Genomic DNA, 17600 nt, shown 5'->3' on the forward strand with positions numbered 1-17600 from the left:
TAACATCAAATGCTATAGAGAAAAAGCTGAAAGAAGCAGATTTTTCTACAACTGATGAACCCCACATCACTACGACAGTCGGGCTCCGTAGCCAGACCTTGTCGTCTGGAAAGACTCAACGGCAATAGTAGTCGATTGCCAGATCAATGCCGATGCGAATGTGGGATCCCTTGACTACTTCGAAGAATTGAAAATCCAAAAATACAATACCAACTGTATAAAGAACGCTGTACAAGACCTTACAGCGGCAGTGCCCCAACTCAAGGCAATAACTGGGAAGTGGAGTGGTGTGCTGTTCAGAGGAACCATAAACTTATGCCAGAAGTTAAGGATGTGACTCGATGATCTTGACTTCTTGTCGGTTAACATCCTGGAGGGTGGACTCGCAATTTATGCTAACTATATGAGCATGTCGGGGGGTGGTTAAGTATCTTAGCGCCGGTGGCCACGAAGTTTAACCATCAGACATTCCTCCGGGTGATGATTAAGAACATACCACCTGTTGAGTGGAGATGGTCGCCAATTAGAGATGGAAGCAAGTTGTTTGTCATCAGCGTGTATGCTACATCTGTAGAAAAATTAGTGTTAAGGAATTAGGGTATTAGGTTTAGAATTACTTCTTAAGAACCTCCTACAAATGGTGGAAAAGAACCCGACCTGTGGGAAGAGGAATTAGATACCAGCTGGTGTAGGACTTAGGAAATAGGATGAGAGCTCTCACGATAGGGTTGGGGGAGGGGGGAATTAAAGTCTAATGGCTACCTCCCGCTACTGCTGTATAACTCCAGGTTTGTATTAGTTAGGGAAAAATGCAAAGTATTTATGAATGTCATATTTTACACTAATAGCCACTACTGTATATTAGATAGGACAGTGTTGAATATTACGTAGTTCTTTGAAAATCCCTTTAAAGGACACGTTTTCTTGAAATATTTACCCAACTTCATTCTCATCCTTTTGTTTTGCTATCAAATCTGTTTTAGTCTTTATAAAATACACTACGAGCCAAACATACCAGCGTGGCTGTCTTTGAACTGTTGTGAGCTGCCTATCAAAATGTGATGACAAAGACACATTTTTCTGAGAAATCCTCCTTGGATAACGACAATTTTAATCCATTTTGTACAAATACTATAGAAGCAGATACCCTCCACTCCATTATTAACCTATTTTATTCGGTCTAAATTAGAAGTTTTTCCCAATTGAGAGCAATAGTGAGGAAATATCGGGAATAATGATGTGCGAGAATATCTCTAACTTGGAGTCGCACTGAATTCCTTTCATTCCTTACCTACTGACCAGTTCAAGAAATTTACAATACTTAAGAAAGCTTTGAAAGTTGGGAAAATTTGATTTTTTTTTTCTTTAGAGGGTTATTAATTTAACAGAGTTGAACCAAGATTTATATATATATACTGTACGGTAGTAACTGGTTTCGAAAAAAAACTAATTTTAATAGGAAAAGTAACAAACTGAAAAAAAAATATAAATCACATTCACACACATGACAATTCTTATGTCACTTGACAGTACTCTATAACTTTCTCTAATTTAAATTGACAAAGAAGTAAAAATATATACAAAAATTACATTAGCAATTTTATTATTTTTAATAGGAGTTAAGTTAAAATATCAAATTCGAAAAAGTAATTTGGGGCAACTGTTTTTGGTGCTTTAAGTTTTAAAAGTATAATAGCATGCCTTGTGCCAATATTGGATACAGTAATAACTCTCTTTGCATCAGTTTGATGAAAGCAAGTTCTGACTCTAATACAAAAATAAAATCAATATACTTTGTTCTCCCTAACCTCACATCTATTTCTACATCATAAAATAAAGTGCTGTACTTCACATGAAAGTTTATTAAAGTAGGTATCAGATTTTTAAAAATTATAGCAGGCTTTAAGTACTTTTTCATGAGCTGTATACATATAGGGTGCATACAAGTCACTTCATAAGGTGAAAAAAAAAAAAAAGCTGCCTCGTCAGTTTCCCTGGAATCAACTGACGAAGTAGGGTGTGTATAGTAGTGGCCTTATTTTAAAGCTTTTATAATGGTGGATAAAGTTAAAATTACAAATCAGTACAATATATTAATTGAAAATGGCATTTAAGCACATTCAGAAATAAGTTTTTCATTTTCAAAATTCTATTTTATTGTCATTTAAAAACAAAAAAATAAATTTTTATTACAGTCTGAACTGTAGTCTCTGATAAAAAAACACTGCACAGATATTGAAACTACATACTGTACAGTGGTATATGATTTATCTAAAAACTTCTAAAGGGATATACCATCTTCAGTTTCCTGTGGCAAATTGGATTGAAGGTATAATTGACGCTGGAGAGAGCGGGACCTACATCTGGCAAATAATTCCATTTTCTTTACTGCCCTCTCAAAAGCTTCAGGACTTTCCAAGGTCACCACTGGATTATATACAACTGGGCTTGAAGGTCTTTCTCTGAAATCATATCTTCCTAGAACCTTGTCTGATGTCTGGAAAAAAGCATACAAGTTGAGAAAATGTTGGTACAAAAATAAAAACCATGTACAGTACACACACCAAATAGGCAATTTTACCATAAACCCATCTCTCATGAATAGTACCCATATGCAGTCTTTGAATGTCCCTTACATAAACCCTTTAGTATAAGAATTCACAAAGGTGGGAAGTATTATATGCAACTTTGATCTAATCCCGGCCATACACGCAGAGGACTGACCGTACGGTTTGTCCCTAAGGACTGGAGCGACGCTCCAATCCTGTGAGAAATGCCCTATGCTATGGACTAGCCTTCTTAGTTCAAGAGGATTGGACACCTAGGATAGGCCCACATGGTTACACTTTTGGTACTTGAGTAAATTTGGTACGTTGCCAGGTATCAAGTACAATTGGTAGCTTACATCTAATTTTGAAAAGGCCAAATTTTGGTACTTTTACTTTATTTGTTTATATACAAATCTATGAAATCTGACTTGGAATAATCATAAGGAACGTGATGGGCATTCTACGTGGTGGTGATTCGTCCACTACGGTATTAATGTACCATTTCTCTTTAAGTCATTATAAGATCAAAGTTACCTTAGGAATAACAGCGTGATTTTTTTCAGAGTTCTTATCAAAGAAAGTAGTTGCAACCTCAATGTTACTTGAATTATCAGTAGCTACTTAATTTTTCCTCTATCCATATTTTACATCTTTGTTTTTTCCTATTTAGAGAATTCATAAAACAATCAGAACAATTTTTTTTTTCCTTTTGTTTCAGTAGCTGTTTATCAGAATAAAAGATACTATTGCACGAATAAGGCAGGATAGTGTGTGGTTTTAAAGATAAAATATACTATGAAAAAGGAGAGAAAATTTAAGGAAATCTTAACTTGGAGAATGAAAATGTTAAGGGAAAACCTAAATTAAGAGCAATGAAATGCTTAATATTACAAACTTGTGAAATACAATCAGATTATCTTTATATTATAAAAAAGTACTCCGATCATGGAACGAAGTATGAAATGCTATACGTGTCAAAACAGAAGAGTCAACCACGTCAGCATGCTAGATCGTGCCCACACGCACGAGACTGGTGAGCCATACTGCCAATCGCGACGGGATTGGCCTGTCTGGTCAAACATGCTGACAGGATGAGAGGACTGGCTAGTCGCGCCGGGTTTGTCCTGTTTACCCCCCCCCCCCCCCTTACACATTAAGGATGAATGCCCCAATCGTGATCAAATCAGCGCGCCAATCCTCTGCGTATATGGCCAGCTTAAGGGAGGTGAGAGTTTTGTACATGCCTGCCTGTCAACAGTTTAGTTCCCAAGATTTGGATTTCCGGCAGGATGGAGTTTCAACTAAAATCATTTTAGCTTGTTTAAAAAAAAAAAAAAAAAAAAAAAAAATTTTCATGCATTTCATAAACACATTCCCTGCAGCTTTTCCAGTACAGTCTTATCAGGTAGATTAACTTACCCCATAACAAGGGCTTTCTGTCTGGTGGTTATCAAGGTTGGTGTATGCAACTACAGCATATTCTATCTTTTTTGGACTATTTTCCACTCAAAGATTCTGTAAATGTACATCCGTATTTTGTGTACCAAGTTAAATGTAAATGATATTCCTAATCTATAACGTGTAATAATTCTATAATGCGACTGTTGCTAACCCACAAAATATGTCAATACCAGTAGAAACAAGTAATTTGGTATCCACAAGAATCCCAATTAGGATTGTGTGACAAACACAGAACCTCCTCTAAGCTATGGATAAATCTCTACTGAAGAACCTATACCAAGCCTATGAAGTCCAATTACCTGCAAGATGTTAGAGCAATGTATATAGTCCTTCTTTAAAGGGTAATTTCTTGCTTTATTATAGGGTGAAGTGCAATTGAAATAGTAATGGAACAAAGCCCTCTTCACTGCAATATACCACTCGCAGTATTACCTCTACCTGGTCTCAAAGTCCTACGGCTAACTATCACAAAAGATTAGTTTCATAATCCACTAATGCTGCAATCAAAGAACAGCTGTAAAAGTTATCCTAGTACAGTACTCCTGAATGTTCAGAGTTGGCTTTCGAGGCAAAATAGGGAAAAGGCAAGGGACAAACTTCCAGGGTATCTAACAGGGCTGAACATTGTGATGTGGAGTGATGTGATAAGTTTGTGCTTCAGACTCCTCATGACCAAAAGTGCACCCACCCCAAAAATCTCAAAAAGAGCTTTACAGATCCGAGAGTAGAGAGATCAAGACATTAGTGCGTGCACCATAATCTCTCTCCCGGAGATAATTATAGGTTGAGAATCCTTCAACTGAAATACTACAGTTTTTTCAAGTGAAGATATCTTGCACAGTACAGGGATGATTCTACCAATTATAGCAGTTATTCCTGTGACCTACCTTTGGTCCGCATGGTATCACTTTTCTCTTAGTACAGTAGTTGCTGTAGTAAACTCTTACTTTAGAGGTTGAGAAATGCACAACTTGAGAATATTAGTGTGACTTGCAGGCATTAATCACAAAAGTAATTGAACAAATTGTCATTCACCGACAGCAAATATATAATCCTCAAAATTTCACAAGAACACTTAAAAAATTTATGGCAGTGATATGGTATCAATATGGTATCAATATGCTATCCATAATTTATTTCATCATAAGAGCTATATAGTGTATAAACCATATAGATAACTGTCCAAGATTTGTATGTTAACTATATGACTAAGAGCAAAAATTATATAAAAAAACCTTGAACATACTTTGCACTGACGACAGAGTTCTCATGAGTTCTGATGCTTTCACCTACATTCATGAAGCTTTAAGCAATTATTCTTTAAAAGCATTATTTCCATCAACTGTATCCCATGCGGAACTAAAGAGCATTGCAGTGATAAGGTACATATAAAATTTCAGTTTACTGTAATATCATATGAACATTACTTCCAAACTATAACTCCAGGGACAAAATAGAATAAAAACTACAAAAGGAAACAAAAAAGTGGCAAACTTTTGTTTGCAGTTATCAGTATAACTAAACTAATTGCACTTTTCAGTGTCAACCTTCTAGTGATCCTGGCCGTGATAAAATCGCGGTTAGGCTCTCATGACTTGCAAAATATTTTACGGTGAGCAACGATGTCATGTGTCAAAACAACTTATGTTGAAGTTTTATAACATACCTAACAGAGAAATAAAGTTTCTAAAATTTGCATCAGAAAGCAGAATAAATTTTCTATATAGTTAAATGAACAGAAAACCTACTAAGTGTATTGAGTCCTGAGAGGGCTAACAACTGATTTTAGGAAACTAAATTAAAATTTTGTGTTAAGAGTACTTCTGTAAGTATAGGAACTACTGTTGGGAAATTGATAACTTTACTAACCAAGTTCAGAAAAGAAAAGGAGTCGTCCTTGCTAGATTCATCAGTAGGTTCATAGGTGTCATCTGAAGAAACACTATCATCAAATATCTTGTTAAAGGAAGCAATGGTAGAAACTGACATCTCTGGCCCTTTCACTGCATAAGTAAAAAGAAAATGGCAAAGTAGAATTAAAAACTAACATGCAAGTATATAAGAATTTAGTTAGAATATAAGACAAAGTTACACGCTTAGAAATACAACTGATACAAGTAACTGAAATCTTCAGCTTTGGCTGTAGCATTTGCAGATATAAAATATTGTCCTCATGGGCCATTCTATTTACATTCTTTTAATGGAAAATGGAAGAATATTTTTGCAGCACATTCTTGCGTAGTATTTAGAAAAACCAAAATAATTTAAATCCCCTAATATCATAAATATAAAAGATTTGCAAAGAAATCTTTATAACCTCGTATCTAGAAAAAACTCATCCTAACCTGGAGCAGAGTGCATGAGCTGTTTTAGTTCTGAAGTAGCAGATGCGAGCTCTTCCAAACGGGCAGCAGTTATCATAGCAGGGTCCCTTTAGAGGAATATCATTAAACAGTATTACAAATAAATAGAATAGTTTATTGTCCAATTCTATCACACTCCAAAAGAACTTTGCAAGGTCACTCCCAGAAATATTTAAACTTTTAAAATCAAGGTGCCACTGTATACGATTTGAAATATTTAAGGTAAAAGGTTAAAGGCGTCTGGTTTCAGTTCCAGTTGCATCAGAATGTCAGCCGGGCAAATAAAACCACCACTGTAGTGCTCAACCACAGCAGTATCCTCCTCCATAAACAGCTTAAACTCCTGTCCCAGGCTGAGATCGATTTGCCACCATACGATTGCTAGGCACACACATTACCACTGTACTAGCCATGATCAGAAACTTTCAATATCGCCATTATAGGCATAAATCTGTGATACAGAATGTTAATTTCTGAGCTTGAACATATATATCTATAAAGGTAGTCTTTAGTAATCGTCTGATTTTATCTTACATCCGTACTAGATGTTTTTGGGACTGCATGGGAGTGTTCAAATTGAAGTATTTTTATACAAGAACCTTTGGAAGAATAATTGATAGACTTTGCTTTTCATTTAAAGATACTGAAGTTCAATCCTAATGTGAAGTAAAACTGCAGTAATTAGCCTTTGCAATATACCTAGTAGCCAAACATTTTATTACAAATACTGTTGGGTCAAGCAAATAAGTTTTTTTTTTTTTTTTTTTTTGGGGGGGGGGGCTTGTGCTAATGTAATGAGGGAAAACAAAAAAAATTTCCTCTTGTGTCTGGAGCCTCCATTCCCCATATTTATACTCATTATATGTCAGGAGATGGAATGGAAACTCGATTTATATTGACATTACCATTCTATTATCCTTTCTTCAATATAGTACTGGCTTTATCGATCTCTTTCCCCGTCTAGTTTTGACTTCCTTATGTTTTGACCTGTAAGCGAGTTTCGACTACCTAGTGATGGTTATTGGAAAGGGTTAGCTTTATTTTCGGAGGTGCGCTGTGTAGTCTCATGTAGGGGAAGGAGGCATATAAGTAGTGGATTGGCCAGGGCCCCAGCCACCTGTTGAGATAATGCCACTAGAGAGTTATTGGGTCCTTTGATTGGCCATACAGTACTACATTAGATATATCTATCTGGTTACTGCTTATTTTGTCTTTGCTTACACATACTGTACACTGAATAGTCAGGCCTATTTTTTCCACTTTCTTCTTTGTCATCATACACCTGACAACACTGAAATTACCAAACTATCCTCCTTCACTCAAGGGGTTAACTAATTTACTGCAAAGTAATTGTTTAGTAGCCACTTTCCTCTTAGTAAGGGTAGAAGAGAGACTTTAGCTATGGTAATGAGCTCTTCTAAGAGGACATTCCAAAATCAAGCTATTGTTCCCAAGTCACGGGTAGTTCCTTGCTCGAAGGTAAACTCTGGCATGCTGTTCTATCTTACAGAATCTCTCTTATTTTTTGAAGTTTTATAAACTTCATATATGAAAGATCTAATTTAATGATATTAGTTCTTAACATAATTCATTTAGATTGTTTATTATTTCTCTTGTAGTCTATTTCCTTTTTTTCTTTCCTCACTGGGCTATTTGGGCCTGCTAAAGACTGCTGTAGCATTAAGATTAAAATCTTGTAGCATCAGGAAGCTATGCCTAAACAGTATATTTAAAATAGTGAGAAAATTCTTTCAATTTCAAGATAGCTGTTCAGCTAAAAATACATACATACATACATACATACATTCATATATACAGTAACTATCATGCTATGCTTGATAACAGTATTATGAGCACCTTTGAATGCATATTTGCACAAAGTGAGATGCTTTCATAAAAAAAAAAAATGCAATAAAATTATTTGATAAATAGATACAATAATATGTCACTTGAAAAATGTGAATTTAAGATTTTCTGTTTGCATTAAAGGATCCTACTTTGTCATTAACTCTGTGTGAAGACAATGCTTGAAAGAATTTAAGAACTCACCTATATACCAAGGTAGCTCTGGCAAGAAGAAAACAACAGACTACCACGAAAACTTGTCTAATCATCCATACACCACAGTAAACATCGTCCTGCACAAAAAGAAAAATACATTTTTCTAAAGGAATATGAATGGGAAAAATATAAAAGACTCAATTCAATGTCTACTGTATGCTATTAAAAACCAAGTACCAATTACCTGTAGTGTATCACTGTAATGATCTGCAAGCAGGAATGAAGTTAAAATTCGTTCTGTGACAAGTGATATGGCCAACACTCCCAGCAGAGGTAAACGTGCCGATATTGTACGAGGAGTACATGTTGCTACTAGGATCACAAAAACACAACTCACATAAAAGACAACCTGAGAGACAAAAATATACTTTATTAAGATTCCCTTAGCAAAATGCTCTTATTGACCCACCTACATAGCCATTACTGATAAATACAGAAAACACCCTTAAGATTCCTAATTCCTAAATAACACTACACAATCTGGAGGTGGTAAACTAAAGGAACTCTAGTGCAATGGTGTCCAGAAGATGAAGACAAAGTGTACTCAATGTAGGCAGTAGATGTTACTGCTTGAGTTATTCAGTCCTTTGACTGGTCAGACAGTACTATACAGTGTTACTGCCTTGACCACACTGTGAATAAATCAGTGTTGCCATTGTAGCTGAAAAGTATTTCTGCAAACGATTTGTTACGTTTTCAAGTGACATTATTTACTCAAGAGATAACACTTAGCAGGAGAAGGGCATTCGATTCTAAATTTTGATACATATAGTATTCAAAATAATCTTATTCAAGGATTAAATCGAAAAAGTCTAATCTATATTTTATTCATTGTAATTTTGATTTCATTAACGAAGCCTAATTACCGAAATTTAATATATTTTTACAAAGTGTGATTTTTTGTAATCTTAGTCAGCATAACCAGAGAGATGCCAGATATCTCCATTTGACCAGGTTTTGAGGGAAAAAAATAGCATTACTGGTACTACATTGGATCCCTGTCTGGTTACGGCTCATTTTTCCTTTGCCTACACATACACCAAATAGCTGGCCTATTCTTTCCCTATTCTCCTCTGTCTTCATACACCTGACAACACTGAGCTTACCAAACAATACTTTTTTGTTCAAGAGGGTTAACTACTGCACTGTAATTGTTCAGTGGCTAGTTTTCTCTTTGCAAGGGTAGAAGAGACACTTTAGATGTGCAAGCAGCTGTTCTAGGAGGAGACTCCAAAATCAAACCACTGTTCTCTAGTCTCTGTACCATGGTTTGCCACTGTCTTTGAGCAGAGATCTCTTGCTCGAGAGTTCACTCAGGCACACTATTTTACCTTATTTCTTTTCATGGTTTATACATGAAAGATAAATTTTAATATTGTTCCTGTTCTTAACATATTCTATTTTAATTGTTCATTACATCTCTTGTGGTTTATTAATTTCTTTTCCTCACTATTATTCCCTGTTGGAGTCCTTGGCTTATAGCATCCAGCTTTTCCAAATAGGGTTGTAGCTTAGCTAGTAGTAGTAATGATAGTAACAATAATGAGAGAGAGAGAGAGAGAGAGAGAGAGAGAGAGAGAGAGAGAGCGAGAGAGAGAGAGAGAGAGAGAGAGAGAGAGCGAGAGCGAGAGCGAGAGAGAGAGAGAGCGAGAGCGAGAGCGAGAGAGAGAGAGAGCGAGAGAGAGAGAGCGAGAGAGAGAGAGAGAGAGAGAGCGAGAGAGAGAGAGAGAGAGAGAGAGAGAGAGAGAGAGAGAGAGAGAGAGCGAGAGAACGAGAGAGAGAGAGAGAGAGAGCGAGAGAGAGAGAGAGAGAGAGAGAGAGAGAGAGAGAGAGAGAGAGAGAGAGAGAGAGAACGAGAGAGAGAGAGAGAGAGAGAGAGAGAGAGAGAGAGACCTCATAAACGACATGCCACACAGCTGAATGTTCACTATTAAAGAAAAACTAAAAGGAGACTTTCACAGTAAAAGTCTGTGATTAGTCATACAATCATGAATGTGTAAATGCAGGTACAGCAGACATCATTAAACCCATTAAATTTTGATGAACATGAAATTTTCTCAATTAATGACCCATATTAAAACTTTGATAAACATCTTGTCCAGTTATTGCTTCATATTTTCTTATTTTACCAACTACTGCACAGCCTAAAACTGAAAGATTCTTCTGGTATGTACATTAACCATACTATTACATGAATTTTGTACTATGAAGGAATTAAAGTTTAAATTTCATCTTAAATCAATCAGAAGGCAAATCATTGTAGGACTTCTTGAAAATGAATGAAAAAATATCTTGGGCATATTACGGTATATGATTTTATGCTAGTGATATCTGAAAGCCACCATACGAACTTACAGCAAAATTTAAAAGTGATTATTTTCAATTCATGGAATGGCTTTTTCTAATTCTCATTTCCAAAACTACTGGATGCAAACAAAAAGTGAAGACAGTATGCTTACAGAATAAAACCAAGTAAACTCTCCCATTACTAATGCTTGTAGTTGAGCCACTTTGTTAAATATATCCATGATCAGATTTCGTTGTTCTGTCGTAGATTCCCTAAAAAACAGATTTCCATTTGTCAGTAACTACATAAAATCCAAATTAACTTTTTACAGGTGTTTGAAATATTAAAAAAAAAAAAAAAAAAAAAAAAATCTTTAAAGAGGGCACATCAATGAACAAAAATCTTTTGCCTCCAAGAGTGTCCAATATGTTAAAGAAAAATTATCATATTTTGGTATTAAAATATAGAACAGTGAAGTATTGTTTAATAGTAGGAGGTAACAGTAAACATTATAACTACTGTATATACCCAACTACTGTATTATCAAATGGCACAGTATTATTAATTTCCTTTGGCAGAGTTAAACTTATTGGACCAGATCAACTGGTTTTAACAACTTAGGAAGACATTTTCTAATTCCTAACCATAAGAGTGAACAAAAAACATAGCTTTGTTAATGACAATGTGCAAGATCTTTTCAGAGGGATCTTAGGGTTTTTACATAAAAAAAAAAAAAAAAAATATTTAGAGAATGAATAGCTCATGAAATTTAGAAACTTTCAGACATAATGGTTAATAATGCATGTACTAACAGGAGTCAAAGATATTAACTAATCACCAACCTTATTTGTTTTTAGGAAATGAAATGTAATTTGCGAGGGAAGTACTAGTTTTGAGTTATAAATCTTAAAAGTTTGTTCACCAAAACACTATCAATCATACATATGCCCGATTTGTACTTTGAGTGGGAGCTTGGCAGCACTTGGTGCTGAAAAACTAAAAGGTTTTTCAAATAAAGAATGAACTACAAGTGTAAAGTAAGGTGTATTTTTACTTAAAGTTTAGCATAGAAATCGCACTTTGCGAGACATAAATGCTAGTTCAATCGGTAGCCTATTTTCCCAATTAACCATAATGAATGAAAAGTGGGTTTAGAAGAATTATAAAAAATTTTCCATGCCCAGCCATAATTATCAGTCCTAGAAAATATCCATCCTATAACGTTTGCGATATCTTTAATGAAAAACCAACAACTGTAATGTGGATTGACACTGCCAGGTGCCTGCACTAAAAAAACATGCATCCTTTTCAAGATTAAACACAATAGAAGTAAGGGGAACACTTTCAATTCACAGAGTTACTCATGCCTACTGTGCTTAAGCCATTCAGCATTAATATAGGCTATCAGAATGAATGGTCTTGGTCAATAAAATGGTATTCCTCATACCTATTTCCTTCATTCTCCTGTAGAAAGAATTTGTCTGAGGTTGCCACCCATAGAATTATTGGTAAATCACTGAAGAGTAATGAATAACCCCTACTCGATAGATCAGAAGGTCTTCCATACTGCATGCAAGCGGAGGGATAGTGAACATGCCTATGGTATACTCTCTAAAATAAAATTCTAATACTATGGTTTGATATTAAGCATTTTACATGAAGGGTCACCCAACCCCAACAAAGATAATGAACAAACTTGAGGCGTTAAGGATCTGCAGAAGCAGCAGACCAATGATCTAGATCTGTATTGTAAGTAGAATCAAATCTTCAGGAGAGCAAAAATCTATGACTGACCCTGGGAAGGATTGTCTTTAAACTTCTCTCTCCGAATTATCGGAAACTGGGATGGGCTCTGGGCTACAAGATTAGCCAAGTACCCGATAGGGTAGCTAATACTTTTCAGGGATTGTGACTGTTGCTCCCCCCCCCCCCAGGTCCAGAGGGTTAGCAAGTTCAACTGAGAGGAACCAGGAACCTTGACACTCTAGCAAAAATTCTATTCTAATTCGTTACTCCCAAGGGGCCGAGAGATTGCCCAGCAAGAAAAAATCTCATGTCGCAATCAGTTGCAAGCAAATACTCTGAGAGGGGGAAATCAAGTCCTCCGAATGTCTTCAATCCAATGGGAGTTTGCCATTAAAGGATAGTTACAGATCTAGTAATACCAGAGTAGCCAGTAATCCCTAGGGGAAGATGGTATTACAGCGAATCTCCTCGATGATCGCCTTCAAGTAAGAGACCGGTCGCTAACGTATGATCGCACACAACTACTTCCATTGTTGGACAGGTAATGTACCCACAAGTTAATCTACGAATCAGTAACACAGACCGTCAAGGCAGGATGAACATACGGGCACAGCCCAAATGATTCATCGCGTCCGGAATTCAACTAGACAACATTGATCAATGTTTGCAATGGAGACCTCTTCATTCCTATGACTGAGATCACTTGGAAACGACGAATAAGTTTATATTCCTTTGTTTCTGATCGGCAAAACTGGCCTAGGGAACAGATTCGCTTATCCAAAATTTTGGAGTCGTAAGTATATTTTAAGTACCAAGACGGCCGTTCCGAAAGTTAGTAAGGAACTGTCTGGAAAGAGGAAAGAGTCTACTTCAAGGTAGACTACCTATGTCTGGTTATGGGAAGGTAGGAGGGGAATACATAACCTGATCTCCTGTAAGAAAAATAACCATCGAATCTGATGATTTATTAGAACGGGATTCTAATTGTATGATGGTACATGGTGCTTGTTGGCAGAAAAAGATCACTTGCCCGCATGCGGTTGCGCATACACAGCTTTTGTGCCTCCAGGTAAGTTCGACAAAGAGCCTGAGCTCGCTTGCAGGAATAATGTATGTGCAACGAATTGCAACATTAATGCCCAAAGAAATCTGTTGTTGCCTAGCTGCAACATTGTTTAACATGTTTGTGAGCATGTGCACGCCCACAAAAAGTACATGCAGCTGGCGCAGCTATCAAACTTACGTCTGTATTAAATGTTTTCCTGCCCTTCTTGTGAGAGGAAGCGCAAGTGAATACTTGCTTGTCATAGTTGGGTAATGTAAGCAAAAGCAGACTTTATCCAATTGGGACTAGAGGCTCTACATTCCATAGTGAAAACAAGCCAGAGAAAGTAACCCAGAATGATTAGGTTTCATAAAACTTGGCGTCTAACGAGAAGCTCCGAGAGCTTTGTTGTGCCTTTAGCCTATGAGACTAGTCAATGGCAGAGGCGGCGCCTACAAGCGGTCAGCAGGAATCACCATTTGCGGTAAAGACCTCAGGACCTGTAAGCAGTCGCCTCACTCTTTTGTCACCAAGCTCCAAAGAGCAAGCGCGGGGCATGGGCAAATCCAATTATTGCAGGAGAATCCACATATGGGGAAACCACCCAGGAGAAGGCAATCTCTCCCACAGGCAGGAAAGGCGACCAACCCTTGTTACCGCTGCCGGCAATTCCTCCTGCAAGCGTAAAGATCGCTGGCCAGTGGCTGGTGAAGGGTAATCCCTCTAAAAGGAAAGTTGCCCTACATCTAGTGGAAGTTGAATCTCCCTCAGAAGGGAGAGTTGTCCAAACCTGGAGGCAGACCTCCGGTCAGCGGTCTCTGCTTTCCGTCAACAAGCTTCATTTAAGTTGAAGGTTGGCATCGAGAGCTGCCAGTGAAACTTAGCAAAAGGCAGTTTCTAGGTTTACCCGGAAGGGATCCCCCAGACTGGAAACCCCCAAAGGGAACCAGTCTGCCACCATTCTCGTTCCTATGCCAGAGCAGCAGGAACGAAGATGAGCGGAAGCAGTGTGTGCTGCAGTAAACTGTAACACCCTCGGAACTATTCCTTAGCGCGGAGACCGGAAAGTCACAAGGAAGGTAGAGTTGACACTTCGAAAGACACTTCCTTGAAGATGATCATTAATGCTTCACTAAGGGAAGCAAACGAGTGCAAACTAAAGGGAACTCCTGGGTCACCATCAGCAAGAAAAAAGAAATTTTGAAACCTTTAGGTCAGTTGCTTTTAACCGTAACCAGTTAAAAGGTTTTGACAGAAGAGGAAGACTACATCTTTCTGCTACCGAGCCAAAATAAAGTGACTGTTGTTTACTAGTGCTAGTGTGAGCGGGGTGGTTGGTGTACCCGCGCTACCCACTCTACGCTAACTGGCGGAGGGTAGTTACACCTCACAAAAGCTTTAACGGCTGGTTTCAGCTATCACCGAAATAATACTTTTTAGTAAAGAGCGGAAGGTTTGTATATAGTCGGAAGAACTAAAGCATAATTGGATGGGCAACTATCACTCAAGCAGGAAAAAATACAAAATATAAAGTAAAATTACGTGCAGTGATCAGACTTGATCAATATATTTACATAAAATTCAAAACAATAAACCTCTGTATATAAATACTGTACCTAACAAGTCTTCCATCGATTATCGAAAGAGGGGTAATCTAACCTTTAATCTGAGAATAATGGGAAAATATTTAAGCTAACTAATATCAACAAAACTTTCAAAAGCTAAACTGTTCCCATGCTGTCTTGTGAAACAAAAACAAAACTAAATGAAATCATACAAAGAAGACCAAAACTCAAAAGAAGACAGCACTCCGAGATACTAATTTTGAATGTTTATTACGTTAACTATCGCCAAGATTAATGAATAAAAAAAGTAGAGGATAATGCCCGAATCTTGCGGTAATAAGTGCATGGCCAGGAAAATTTGTCTAGTACCATTTTAAGGTTAAATTAACATCTATTGAATTGAAAGAAAATACTGAAAAAGTATTGTGAATCAGTTCATCAATTATGAAGTAGGAAGATGTTAAAAATTGGGTCTTTAAGAGAAATAAGCTACAGTAAAATGATCCGATGTTGACAGTGCTCTGCATTTACTGATGGATATCTGTGGATCTTGGTAGTATATTAATTATTGAAATGCCACACTACTACCATCTGCAAGACTAAAGACATTTTGAGACCTCAAATCTGGCCATAGACAATAATTAATGGGATTGAAGAAGAATTTGCAGTAGCCTTCAGTTAATGCTACTTCTATCTGTTTACTATTTTTTTTAGTTTTGAGGACAAATTATTTATGAAGAGTAAATATTATGAGATAAACATCAAATTCTAAACTTATTTACACTAATGATGTAACCATTAAAACATTTCTAGACTTAACCATTAAAACATTTCTAGACTTTACAACTGACCGTCCCACCACCACACCCTAGGGCATGGGTTATTATATAGTACCTTATGTAACTTTATACACTGCCAGAAACTTTGCCTTGCCAGCTCTATAATTCACTTAGAAGTAAATTCCTACTCTGAAAAATTACATATCGATAAGATCAACCTTCAAAATAACTTATGATTTTACATTACATAAATATCAATACTGAAACCTAATTGAAAAATGGAAAAAATTACTCCATCTAGTAAATAAAAACAAATGACAAACTGACCAAATATAGCTAAAGAATATCTTTTAATCAACAGAATTTTGCACAATTTACTCTATCTAAATTGAAAAAGAAATCTTTTAAAATTCTTAAACGCCTAAACTGTCCCCGATGAGAGAATATTATTTACAGCTATTAAACCTATAATTTTTTATTTCAATCATAGCAATTGAAGATTTTAAACCTCTAAGAAAATACAAGAGTAACTTATGAGGAACTTTGTCCAAAGCCTTTTTGAAAGTCTAGGTATATGATGCCTATTGCCCTGATTTTGTTGTTCTAAATATGTGCAAAAATTCCAAAAAGATTTGTCACACATGATCTCCTTTGTCTAAAACCTTGTTGGCTGTATATGAGAGAGAGAGAGAGAGAGAGAGAGAGAGAGAGAGAGAGAGAGAGAGAGAGAGAGAGAGAGAGAGAGAGAGAGAGAGAGAGAGAGAGAGAGAGAGAAAATACCTCATCTCTGTAAATGCACTTCTCAAAGATTCACGAGACTCCACCAGTTGAGAATCCAATTGATCCTTCAGGGCAGCTGCTGAATGAACGGCCTGCGAAAGCTGGTGACTAACGGCTTCTGAAGTAGATGTTAAACTGAAAGATAATAAACAATCAATATATACATGTATACAGTATATTCATTCTTATACATTATTAGTTAAAAAACAAATATTGCTTCATACTGTAGTCTTTATGGAGTGATACAAGAAATCAACAAAAAAAAGAAGCTATGAAACAAAAAAATAAAGATATGAGAAAAGGGATCATGAATTGAATGCCAATTCAGTTACATTGCATATGATACTGAATTGGTGATAGCTGGAAATTTAATGTTCTGAGGATGTGTTATAGACTGAAAACTTTTGCACTAGTAAGTTTGAAAATATTTTTTACAAGGACTTTAATTTTAGAAAAAGATTGTTAGTAAAATAGGGTCATGCTGAGGAATGGGAGAAGGAGAAAGGAACATGAAAAAATAAAGGTAAGGTGAGAATGGTGGAAAATTTAATATATTTGTATAGACACTGGGCAGTTAAATTTAAAGGAGAATGGAAATACGAGAAAATGTGAATGCAGGAACTTTATATAACTTTTTGAGAAGAATTATGGCCATGAAAGCGAGATAGAAATAAGGAGCGACTGTCTAGTAAATTACAATTGTGGAAGCTGAAAGAGAATTAAAAAAGCATACCTGAAAAGAGGTATCCTGAAGTGAATGGGGGATGAAAGGATTGAAAAAATACAGTATCCAATTCTGGAGCATTATAATTCAAGAGGAGGAAACTTAAGACATGCTTGCTATATGGCATGAAATAAGTGTCGGAATGGAAGAAACTTGAGATTCTACAGGAATGACAAAGTATAGAAAAGTAGTAAACAAATCAGTTATAGCTTAATATATAAAACATCACTGCATACCTTT

The 17600-nt window shown here is 36.3% G+C and overlaps 1 protein-coding gene across 1 annotated transcript in view; it reads right to left on the minus strand.

The window, feature by feature from the left end:
- Positions 1-1586: 1586 nt before the first annotated feature.
- Positions 1587-17600, minus strand: part of LOC137623073 (uncharacterized) — a 22446-nt gene continuing 6432 nt past the window's right edge. The window contains exons 3-10 of the mRNA XM_068353717.1: positions 17597-17600; positions 16637-16771; positions 10894-10993; positions 8619-8783; positions 8423-8511; positions 6356-6441; positions 5880-6013; positions 1587-2497 (exon numbers count right to left, since the gene is read on the minus strand). The exon at positions 17597-17600 is cut by the window's right edge and continues 217 nt beyond it. Of these exons, the coding sequence (XP_068209818.1) occupies positions 2282-2497; positions 5880-6013; positions 6356-6441; positions 8423-8511; positions 8619-8783; positions 10894-10993; positions 16637-16771; positions 17597-17600 (929 nt within the window). The 3' untranslated portion in view covers positions 1587-2281. The remainder of the gene's footprint in view (positions 2498-5879; positions 6014-6355; positions 6442-8422; positions 8512-8618; positions 8784-10893; positions 10994-16636; positions 16772-17596) is intronic.

This window comes from Palaemon carinicauda, chromosome 30, assembly GCF_036898095.1.
Source record: "Palaemon carinicauda isolate YSFRI2023 chromosome 30, ASM3689809v2, whole genome shotgun sequence".
In the NCBI taxonomy this organism is placed as follows: Eukaryota; Metazoa; Arthropoda; class Malacostraca; order Decapoda; family Palaemonidae; genus Palaemon; species Palaemon carinicauda.